The sequence below is a fragment of the Chironomus tepperi genome, unplaced genomic scaffold, assembly GCF_022539635.2.
Source record: "Chironomus tepperi strain 1889 unplaced genomic scaffold, CSIRO-AGI_Ctep_v1 contig_13, whole genome shotgun sequence".
NCBI classification, from domain to species: domain Eukaryota; kingdom Metazoa; phylum Arthropoda; class Insecta; order Diptera; family Chironomidae; genus Chironomus; species Chironomus tepperi.
In genome coordinates this window covers 979,907-991,559 of record NW_027226135.1, presented here as the reverse complement: position 1 = coordinate 991,559, position 11,653 = coordinate 979,907, and the positions used below count along the sequence as shown (strand labels likewise).

The 11,653-nt window shown below is 39.1% G+C and overlaps 2 protein-coding genes across 2 annotated transcripts; one reads left to right on the top strand and one right to left on the bottom strand.

Annotated features, from left to right (window-relative positions):
- Positions 1 to 1,254: 1,254 nt before the first annotated feature.
- On the top strand, positions 1,255 to 6,289 carry LOC139090573 (probable cytochrome P450 6a20). The gene is made up of 4 exons (XM_070640331.1): positions 1,255 to 1,596; positions 2,965 to 3,704; positions 4,353 to 4,594; positions 6,027 to 6,289. The coding sequence occupies exons 1-4, from the start codon at positions 1,277 to 1,279 to the stop codon at positions 6,201 to 6,203; spliced, it is 1,479 nt and encodes a 492-aa protein (XP_070496432.1). The 5' UTR covers positions 1,255 to 1,276; the 3' UTR covers positions 6,204 to 6,289.
- Positions 6,216 to 10,271, bottom strand: LOC139090401 (phenoloxidase 2-like). Its single transcript, XM_070640183.1, has 10 exons — positions 9,920 to 10,271; positions 9,572 to 9,851; positions 9,250 to 9,277; positions 9,165 to 9,187; positions 9,018 to 9,105; positions 8,451 to 8,586; positions 7,744 to 8,311; positions 7,333 to 7,514; positions 6,885 to 6,983; positions 6,216 to 6,676 (listed from the first exon to the last, which is right to left on the bottom strand). Exons 1-10 carry the CDS (start codon positions 10,221 to 10,223, stop codon positions 6,330 to 6,332), a joined length of 2,055 nt encoding a protein of 684 aa, XP_070496284.1. The 5' UTR covers positions 10,224 to 10,271; the 3' UTR covers positions 6,216 to 6,329.
- Between the last annotated feature and the right edge of the window lie 1,382 nt (positions 10,272 to 11,653).

Here is an 11,653-nt window from a genome sequence, read left to right as displayed (position 1 = left end):
GGAAGATTTTCACTATTTTTGGTGTTGAATTCCAAATTATCAGTGCTGTCTATTTTTGGAAGCTTCTCATCATCAAGTGCTGCACTTTCACTGCAAATTAGTAAGCTTGATGCACAAATTAGTAAGATTAGAACTGATCTTGGTGACATTTTGACAGCAACTGATTAAATAATTAGACTAGATTAGTTGGTGGACAACAATTAAGCTTAGAATCATGTTTGAAGCACGTTTTGTAGTTTTAGGTGCTGTAAATGACCTCGCAGAAATGTTTAGAACATGTGCTTGTTATTGTTTAGCTAAAGTCATGTCTAAATGTTTATGATACTTAGAATTAACTATAAATTCTCGATGTGCTGAGTTCTAGGCATTGTCTAGTTCCAGATTGAGAAAATTCTGGGGACATTTGGATCTTAATTTCCGGGTGTCGGACATCATACAAACTCCTAAATCTGTGTCTTGCCAGCTATTGGGTCGATTTCTCTGATGACAGTGTGGGATTGTAAAATTTAGTAGCACGACGCAGACACACCTGAGAGGGATTGGGGAAGCCAAAGTCTGACTCCGAAACTGACCAAATGTCAAGTGTGTACCTTCTCGTGATATCTCCCCACAAACAAGCTAGGGATAGTAGGCTTACAACTTGCTATCTCCGAACCCAACCTGTACAAAGAAATCTACAATAGGACACCTGTGGTACAGACAATATCTTACAATTAACCAGTCGATCGTACTTGTGCTATTGATACTCTAAAGACGGAAGATCACAGAAGAAATTGGCATTAGCCACGAAAATTCATGCTACGGATCCAAATGGCGTAAATCAGTTGATGGATCATATATCCGGGTCCATGCCAGGTTTGTGTAGCTATGACGGAACTCATAGCTTGGTGATGGGTTCGATATGAATCCGAGATCATGACAAGCCGACGTGTATCTGACTTTATGACTGCTTCAATTGAAATCTGGCACTAATTCAAAGTCACACCTAGCTTGGTGTCGAATTTTGCATCAATTAACCAACTTGTGTCATTCTACTGATAATACATGCTGTTCATAAATAATACAACTTGTCACTTCCATTTAATCAGTCATATTTACATTTTTTATCACAATAATCAAGGTCAATGTTTGTTTTGAACTCATCGCAGCTCAGATAACGGAACCGGTATTCTCTCACAAATGTGATGATTCTCTCATTTATATTCAGTCATTTAAAGTTCTCATCTGAGCATCAAGTCAGTTAATTTAAAAATCTCAAACAAATCAGTCGCAAAACATGGACCTTGTTACTCAAATTCTTGGTCTTTTAATTGGATTTTCGATATTTGCTTATTACCTGCTGCACCGTCGATTCACGTACTGGGAACGTCGGAATGTCCCGCACATTAAGCCTGAATTTTTCTATGGAAATTCACGTGGAATTGGAAAAAGTTTCTCGTCCGGGACATTCTTTAAGGATATGTACAGTAAATTAAAGGATAAAGGTCCATTAGTTGGTGTTTATGTGTCTGTGATGCCGATAGCTATAGCCACAAATTTGGATCTGATCAAGACAATATTAGTCAAAGACTTTGATGTGTTCACAAATCGTGGATTGTAAGTAGAATTTGAATTTTTATGTGATTTATGCAAGTCATGATGATGGTTTAGGAGGAAATAGTTAGTAATTATTTTGAAGCAGAGGTCGAAGTTGGCTCAATTGAAGTCGACTTGAGTTAAATCAATTCTATTCAATTTGAATTGAAGTTCTACTTGACTTGATTTGACTCAACTTGACTCAATTCTGCCTGATTTAATTTGACTCAACTTGACTCAATTCTACTTGACTTGATTTGACTCAACTTGATTCAATTACACTTGACTTGACTTGATTCAACTTGACTCAATTCTACTTGACTTTATTTGAATCAACTTGACTTGATTGGACTTGACTTGACTCTGCTCGAATCGATTCAACTCTAATAAAGTCGACTCAAATCTCATTGACTTGACTTCGAGCACTTGTCGGAAATGGATCATTATCGCTGATTGGTTTCACCCGGATAGCACTTTATTGTACAATTTAATTATCTGTCATAAAAATGAGCACAGTCATCCATATTTACCTGAAAAGCACAAGTCAGTTAATCGATCCTAAATCAGACACTGGGTCGATGAGACTCTGGAATGGCTTCATGTCAAATCTGAGTCCAGTCAGCATAGCATCGAATTTTTGATCGATTAACTGACTTGTGTTAATCGGGAATATATCACATTCTCACTATATCGTTATTTTATAGTTCTAAAATTGTGTCAATGACCTTCACCATTTAAAATTCCACAAAAAGATCGTCTGAACTATTTTATGTAATCACTAATAAACATATAACGGTCGTTTTAAAAAAAAAAAACTGCTGAGTCGTTAATGATAATTAATGTTTATCAAATATTCTGAGAATGAGAATCGAGAGAATTTCAAGCTTGATCAGCTGTTCTCTTTTGGTCTCTCTGATGTTTTGTTTATGTTTGCCGGTCAATATTTTAATAGACACCTATCAAGCAGTCTTGAGGGAATGTGGGTCATGATTGTTCTGTTGGATTCAGACCAGTGGTGGGCAACCTGTCTGGTGCGTCATACCCGTATACCCAATAAAGATTCCCAATGTCGAGACCGAGATCTAGACTAAGAAAATAGTCCCGGTCTCGGTCTAGGTTTATGTCTCGATCTCGGACTCGGTCTCGGTCTTGAGAATTTGTAGAGTCCTAGACATCTAGAAACCTTACAGCCAAATCCACTTGATTTGACCTACATAACATCGATCAATAAAACCCAATTTAACTCTACTTGACTTCAGACACTTCAAAAGTAAATCGCATATGATAGATAAGAAGCCACAACTGTCAATATTAGTCATATGCTTAATAAACAGCACAAAATAATTAAAAGTCATTCTGATAAGAAATTAAATTGCACTTCCATTTAAGGTATTACAATAAAGAAGACGACCCCACGTCAGCACATCTTGCATCAGTCGAGGACGAAGAATGGAAAAGTTTAAGGAACAAGATCACTCCAACATTCACAAGTGGTAAAATGAAGATGATGTTTCCAATAATTGTTGATGTTGCGGACCGAATGGTCAATGCTATAGCCGTCGAGTCCAGTCACGGTGAATCTGTAGAAATGAAGGATTTATGCTCAAGATTCACAACGGATGTGATTGCTGAGGTTGCATTTGGCATCGAATGTCATTCACTTGAGGACAAGCATTCAAAGCTGTACAAAATGGGACAGAAGAACTTTGGGGATATAAGCTTTTGGAAGCGGACATTGACTAGTGCCTATCCAAACCTAGCACGTAAGCTTCATGTCACCATGTCCAACAAGGAAGTCGTTCAATTTTTCGAGAGTGTCATTCAGCAGAACATCAAGTACCGTCAGGAAAACAACATCCAACGGAATGACTTTATGTCACTTTTGATCAAAATGATGAATGACTCGACACTTAATTACTATGAAGCACTGGCACAGTCATTTGTATTCTTTTTGGCTGGATATGAGACGAGTGCATCGACAATGACTTTTTGTATCTATGAATTAGCACAAAATCCTGACATTCAGCAGATAGCAAGGGAGTCGGTGAGGAAGGTCTTAGAGAAGCATGATGGCAAGTTTACGTATGAAGCTGTTGCTGATATGCAGTATGTTGAGCAGTGTGTTAAAGGTGAGGCACCTATGCAGCACAGATCGATCAACCTTTTATTGATCAGGAATTGGAACCAAGTCAGGTGTGGCTCTGGCTTGTCATTTTTGGATTGGATCCAAATGCCAGAGTCATGTCTGTCTGGGTCAGGAACTTGACTAGATGTTCCAAAATAGCACAAGTCGGTTAATCGATCACAAAACTGGCATCATGTCAGACTCACGTCAGAATGGTAAAAAGTCCGGTCTCAGGCAGACATGACGCTGACTTGATGCTGGATTTAAAGCAACTGTCAGAGGCACGCTGGCTTGGGATTGGATTTCCTGAATCATACAAGTCGGTCAATCGATTCAAAATCCGACAACATGCCGGAATTATGGCAGAATCGTCAGAAACCCGGCTCCAGGCAGGCATCGCTCTTACTTGGTGCTAGATTCGATTCAAATCCGTCAGAGTCACGCTTGTCAAGTGCTGGACCCAACTGGTGAATCTGTCGGAACTAATCCGAATCTGGAACCAAGTCAGAGCCACGTTGACCTGGGTTTGGACTTTTGATCGATTAGCCAATTGGTGCTGCTCGGGTATGAGACATTTACCAGTCCATATTTGGAATTCCAGTCCATATTCCAACACCACTAACCAAAAATCTACTTTTACTTCCTCCCACAGAGGCCCTAAGAATCCACTCACCAGCCTCCGGCACCAGACGAATTGCTAAACGTGATTACAAGATTCCAAATACTGACATTGTGATTGAAAAAGGAACTGGCATTATAATTCCTGCAAATGGAATTCATTTTGATCCGGATATTTATCCAGATCCATATAAGTACAATCCAGATCGATTTGCACCAGAGGAGGTTGCCAAGAGACATAATTTTTCGTTTTTGCCGTTTGGTGAAGGACCTAGGGTATGTATTGATGGTGATGGGAGTGGGGTAGAAATGCCATGTTGTCAAATTGAGTTTTTTTATATTCACACCGTTTTCACGTGTGAATGTATTGAATTTGTTCAGATTGAAAAACCAGTTTTTGGATTTTTCAGCCAAACTAAGCACAATGGCAAGTTATGTTCTATCGCAAAAAGTTTGTGCCTGGAATTCCTCACCATAATCAAAAAACAGATTTGAAATTGGTTGAGGCATTGCTGAGAAAATCGAAAAATTCGCTTTCTGTAAGCAAGCAAACAAGCAAACAAACAAACAAACAAACAAGTTAATCAGCAAGAAATCTCAATAACGAGACATCGTAGAGACTTCTAGTTTTTTGCAATCGATGCGTATTGCTCTATAGAAGAGCTGATTAGATTTTGGGCATGGCAGGTGCAGCCGTTGCTTCAGAAAAAGCAAAAAACTTTCGTTTTCATACAAAATTTCAAAATCAATGTTTTCTATGATTTTTTGAAACATTGAACATTGTATGAAAATTACCTCAAACATTTGCCAAGCGAAGCTTGGCCTACCCGCTGGAGCCTGATTCCTCAAACATTTGCCAAGCGAAGCTTGGCCTACCCGCGAGACTTTTTATGGGACGGTGTGAATATATCCGCATTGGGTTTCTACCCGATACACTAGTTGTTGAATGAATCTTTAAGCTCTGTGAATTAGGGTATAATCAAGAACCATAAGTCTGTATTTCTTAAGTTTTGGATGCGCAGAACTAGATTTCCTTTGACTTGGGTTCGCAGACATGCATTTTATACTTTTTAAATGCGCAGACTTACATTTTCTAGGATTAAGATGCGCAGACCTATATTTACTAAGTTTTAGATCCGCAGACTAGAATTTTCTTAGTTCCAGATGCACAATTCTGCATTTCATGGTTTTTAGAAATGCAGGCCTGAATTTTCTGAGATTATAATGCGCAGATTTGCATTTTCTAGAGTTTAAATGCGTAAACCTGCATTTCTTGGGTTTGAGATGCGTAAATCAGCATTTTCTAGATTTTGAATACACAAACCGGCATTTTCTGATGTTTTTGATGCTCAAACCTGCGTTTATTGCATATTAGATACGCAAGCCTGCATTTTCTTGGTTTTAGATGCGCAAGTCCTCATTTCCTGCGTTTTAGATGCATGTATATGCTGTTTCTAGAATTTATATGCGCAAACTTGCATTTCATTGGTTTTAGACGCGCAAGTTTGTCTTTCCTGAGCTTCAGATATATTGACCTAAATTTTCTGGATTTTTAAAGCGCAAATTTGCATTTTTGTGGTTCTAGATGCGCAGGCCTGCGTTTCTTGAATTTTAGAAGCGCAGTTTCGAATTTCTTGCATATTAGATGCGCAGACATGCATTTCCTTTGTTTTTAAATGCCTAAATTTACTACAAATTCTCATTACAGGTCTGCATTGGTGAACGATTCGCAATTGTCGAAATCAAGCTAGCCTTAGCTAAAATCCTTACAAACTATGAATTCACTCTGGACACATCTAAGACACCTGTTCCACTACAATACCTAGTTAACCGATTATTGCTGACACCCTCAACTGGAATCAACATTTTTGTTAAGAAAATTTAATAAGCCTGACTGTTCTGTTCTATAATATTGTGAAATTTATTTTTATGGAAATTTTTAAAGTAATAAAATTTTTGGATTATAAAGTATGTCCTGGATATGTGATTATTGACAGCATCTATTGCAAATTTATTGACCTCCCGGACCAGAAACACGATCATTATGAACAATAATCACTTCCTGTGTTCTCATGTTTGGTGTTAAGAATGATGCAAGCACATCAGCACCTTGACGTCCAAGACGATCGAATGGGAAGCCCATATGACGTCTGTCTGGATACAAACGATCACGAATACCACAATATGATGCTGCATCACTGCATGTTCCACCCAAATCTTGATTGACACGATCTTGTTCATAGTTTGAGACCATAACGAATAATTCAGCACGTATGCCTTGAGTTGTTCCTTTTGGAATCAACATATGGTGTGGCCAGCCACAGCCGCAGAAGTTGAATTGTGCTTCACCTTGTGTACCTTTTGGGATTGAAGTGAAGTTAGTGTGGTAATTCAAATGGGAAGGCATATGAAGGAGAAATGAGCAGAAAATCCAGTTCCAGACTGACTAGATGCTGATCTGAGGTCGAATTCAGTCAAATTTGGCCAATGACTTAAGTCAAGCTGGCTTGGGATTGGATTTTCAGCAATTTCTAACCCGTGAGCACCCATAAAGCATTCTACTTACTTGTTGGACGAGCATCCAAGTTCCTGAATGTTCTTTCGTATGGAATTGTGACAGTTGACTCAACTGAACGACGTCTCAATGTGTTTTGGCCGGGACGCACTAGGAACAAATTGAAAATCATTAATATGAATGCTTGAAGGGCCCAATTGCCTTAAGAGCTGGAGGCACTGCGATTTAACTCTATTGTGCCAGATGCTTAATTGACTAACTCAGTGCTGTTCAACCTGTGTGTCTCGGCACATTAATGCCACAAACTAAAATGCTATGTTTTGTGTGGTTTTGGTCGTAACTTAACACCAAGGCGTTCCCTGACTTACTATAAAGGTGTGCCGTGGCTTACCCCCAAGGCTTGCGGTGGGTAATCACCAAGGAGTGCCATGGAACACTCAAAAAGGTTGCACAGCACTGGCCAGAACCCATCTAAATCTAAAAACCAACACAAACTTACAATTAGCAACAAATTTATCCAATTCAATCATCGTACGACGTTGATCACGGAACAACATTTGTTGATTACGTTCATCAGCTCTTGGTGACATAAAGACACGTACCATACCCAATTTTGGTGCACCAGAGTCATTGTTGACTTGAATATTGAGTGTATATGGGATGTGCTGTAAGTGAGTGAATCTGGAAAGAGTTTGTGAATTAGAAAATGTTGAAGTTGATGGAAGTGCTGGTCAGGGAGGTGGAGGTGGTGTCCAGGAAGGTGGACATGTCCTTGACTCTACCCCAGGGTGGGGTAACATCCTGTTTTTGGTCAATATGCAAAATTGGCATTAAGACAGTCAATCAGACTGCATGTCCTACCCTTTCCTGACCCCTCTTACCCCCCTTACCCCCCTCATACCCAACATACCTAGCAAAGACATCACCACGTGGCACAAAGTCCATACCCTTTGATAAATTAATATCAGATTGTTGCCAGAATGTATGGAATTGATTCGACCGTCCATTGTCAAGTTGAACTCCAACACTAGCAACAGTAATGCCAGGATATGACAGCTGTTGTGCTGTATATGGTGGTAGACGTATTTTATATTCAACAAACATATCGTCAATAGCTTGATGCCATCGATAAAAGATTGGATCACGCATGGCTGTTGCTGAGTCACCCATGACACTGAATGATTCCAAATGACGATGATCGGGGTCATGTTGATAGGATATAAGGACGTGTCCCATGTTGTGAAGATCACCATAATAGCTTGTATTTGGTGTCAATAGTGAGGCTTCCATCATGTCACCTAAGACATCAATACCGGTCTGTTCATCAAGAGCTCGTCGTTGTCCGCGTGCATCGACGTAGGAATTTTGATGAATCGCTTCCAAGAATCTTTCGCGCCATCTTTCCAAGTCTGTTATGTCTAAATTGACTTGATCGAGTGCACGATTAAGGCTCTTGAGGGTTGAGTTTGTTTGACGTGCTGTGGATTTAAGGAGAAGATTTTAGACATCACCTAAGTTAATTCTCATCCTGAGTAAACATTAATCCATTGGAATTAGACACAAACTAGTTCTAATGCATGACTGTGAACTCGAAAATATTCAAAATTAGATACAAACCTGGCCATGATCGTGATGCAATTAGTGAATCCAATTTTGGGAAATATCCTTCAGGAATAGGTGCTCTTAAGTCAGACAGTGGAACTGTACGAGGTAGATTGTTGCAGAGACGTTCAAAGTTGTAGCGAGCGATGATCTAGGATAGAAAAAATCGGAATTTGTTAGTAAAAAGCTGAAGAATTGGGTCTTGAGTCTTGACTCAATCTTGAGACTGGATTTCATGGAATCAGGCTCTGGCAATGAGGCTAAATTCACCCGGACTCGATTGGCTTTATCCTGGGGGCTAGGATCACCATGCATTGGAGCTAGTGTTACTCTACTCTGGGACTAGAATCACACTGGCCTTGGGAAAGAGTCACTCTACCCAAGAGCTACAGCTAAACTGCCCAAGGACTAGAGTCACTCTGTCATGCAACTAGAGTCACTCTGCCTTGAAGCTAATGTCATTCTGCCCTGAGGCTGGAGTCACTCTAATCTGGATCTTATGACACTCTTCTCTGAGGCAAGCTTGCCCTTAATGTTACTCAATAAGAGCCTCTAAATCATTCCTAATACAATTCATATTACCTGTTGATGCATATAATAGAACAACTCGCCACGTCTGTCCTTGCGGACAATGTTGATGTCACTTGACTCAAATGGATAGACCAAATGCCTGTAAAATTAGTGAATTTTGATTAGATTTGAATTGAAAACTGTAATTTGCTTACTTACCAATGCCAATGATGAAGATTGATCTGTAAATGCAAGGAAATTATTAAGTTTGGGTCTTAATGTGTCTGTAAATGTCAATACTTACTCCTAAATCTTCACGGAAGTACCACAGTCTGTGAATTAATTGAAGATAAATATTAAAATATTTTAAAATTTGTTTTAATCAGTGGTAAACAACCTGTGCGCCACGACACCTTCAATATGTTCGGAAATGTCATGAACCGCATATTGCATGCATTTTCGGTCAAGGCTTACCACCTTGACTTTACCCCAGGGCATAGTGACTCAAGTCCGTGCGCAGATAACTCTAGCTCTTGCCCCAGGGAAGAGTGACTCTAACTCCAAGGTGTCATGGCACAACAAAGCTTCCCACGCACTGATCCATCCCCTTTTAACCAACTACTTACCTATGCTCAGGCTCCAAATCCGAAGCCGTATAATCTCTAGGAATGACAATTGGTCTACGAGATCCAGGTTGAACGACATTAGCTTCCTCACGTGCTCGTCCGAAGCTTCTCGAGTCAATGAACTTGCTTGGAAAGCTTTCAACAAAAAGTGGCAAATTTAAATCCTTTGTATCAGGTCTATGAAGCATAGCCACCGATAAGGCATAGTTGAACAGTTGAGCATTAACACGATCACGTGCATAGACGGCGTAGCTTTGGAGTTGCTCGATGTCTTTGGCCTCTGTTGGGGATTTAAAGGGAATTGATGGATTATTGGATATATATCCAGCATGTCCAGCAACTACTTACTCAAAAACACATCAGTCAATGCACTAGCCAGCTTCCTATGTCTTGGTATAAACAGCGAGAAGTTATCCTGCTTATCCAGCTGTGCCGGTACCGTAATGTTGGGTATTCCTGCATCCCGAACATGAATTGTCTTTTCAGCTTCCTCACCGAATCGATTTTGAATTTCACTTCCGATATTTTGGTACTTTTCTTCGAGAAACTTGTCGGGAACTTGAAAGACGGCATTCTCCTTGCCCTTTGGAGTAAAGACGGGCTCACTTGGATTCTCGAACAGTAAAAGGAGATTCTTCTTATCGGCGGCCATGACTTGATGCTGACTTGAGCTGTTTACAATGTGAAATTCAATGTGAAACTGATCAATTGTATGGAACTTGGTGATGATTTTATAGTCAGCAGATTAGGAAGTTGCCGACCGCAAGTTATTCTTGTGAGAATAATTTTGGATTGACTCTAAACAGCTTCAGAACATTTCTTTTTAGATTTTTTTTTTGTTTTTCTCGTGTATTGTGGCTTAATGCTTATATTTATTATTGTGGTATTTTCTAAATGCAGATTAGCTGTGGTGACAAGAACAACAATGTTGCATTGACTGAGAGAAAGTGATGCTGATTATGATTTATTTTATTGTAAAGTATTTGAGGAAGGAAGGATTTTTGGTTGATTAATCGATCTGTGCTATTCATCCGAATCCTACCGTAGACGGCGTGGGATCCGTTACTCCTCCATTTTGCATTTCCTTTGTCATCATTCCATGTCCATAAGATATCTTAGTCTCGTGTTCAGTTATGCTGATCTTCATGCACTGGGTAATGCCTAATTTAACAAAAATGGCCATAACTTGCTTAACTATCGTGTTAATAATATTAGACTGGAATGCCTCGATGAAGGCTTGACCAAAAAGGATGAATGATGAAAGATACTAAGACCATGAAAGGCCAAAAATCACAATAAATCTGAATGATTAGCAATATATGTGAGAAAGTATAGAAGTCAATAAAAATAAAAATTTCTCATTCATTCACAATACCGGCTTGTGGTTTTTGTTATCATAAACCGGCCGGGTTTTACCCAAAAAATAAATATATTTATCTCTTATTGAGTATTTTAGCTCTAATCTTTATCAGTAATTCGTGAGAACAATTACACAATTTTCTAAATTTTTTCATATTTTCTACAGATCAATTGTTGGCAATGACCTCTAATAGATATCGCTTGAAACAAAGTTTGTGGGTCTCTATTTTTAAGCTGCCTTCCACAAGCAAAAAGGCCGATTTATTTGAGGTCGTCTAAAAAAATAGAAGCTTGCCAATTCTAGACGAAAGCTAGATTTATCGCTTGTTCTTACTTGCCGACTCTTCATTGTCACATCAACTTGGACTCTACAAAGCCAATATTCATGAAAATGCTTCAAAACAGAAGGTTGAAGTGAAGATTCTGTCCTAAATCTCGGAGGAAATCAATCTCATTGGATCCAAAAATGCTAAAAACCGCTTTCTGATCTACTAGCGCATGGTCTGGAATTAGTTATATACAATTCCGGTCTAAAACTTAACATACGTCAGTCTATGCATGAATTTTACCAAATCTGGTCTGAAACCTGAACTATTCTACTAATAGTATTCTAAATATAGCACTCATTTATATTTGAACCCTTTGCATCAAAATCATAAACCAAAATTTAGGAGTCTCGATCAAAATTGTCGACCCTCATTACTCCCGTCCACCTAAAAGTTA

Bases quoted from the DNA above. Each gene is read 5' to 3' on its own strand.
- LOC139090573 (XM_070640331.1), top strand. From the start codon at position 1,277: ATGGACCTTGTTACTCAAATTCTTGGTCTTTTAATTGGATTTTCGATA. The intron at 1,597-2,964 runs GTAAGTAGAATT...CTTCCATTTAAG, and splicing joins GTGTTCACAAATCGTGGATT to GTATTACAATAAAGAAGACG. The intron at 3,705-4,352 runs GTGAGGCACCTA...TTCCTCCCACAG, and splicing joins TGTTGAGCAGTGTGTTAAAG to AGGCCCTAAGAATCCACTCA.
- LOC139090401 (XM_070640183.1), bottom strand. From the start codon at position 10,223: ATGGCCGCCGATAAGAAGAATCTCCTTTTACTGTTCGAGAATCCAAGT. The intron at 9,852-9,919 runs GTAAGTAGTTGC...AATCCCCAACAG, and splicing joins ATTGACTGATGTGTTTTTGA to AGGCCAAAGACATCGAGCAA. The intron at 9,188-9,249 runs GTAAGTATTGAC...TTGCATTTACAG, and splicing joins ACTTCCGTGAAGATTTAGGA to ATCAATCTTCATCATTGGCA.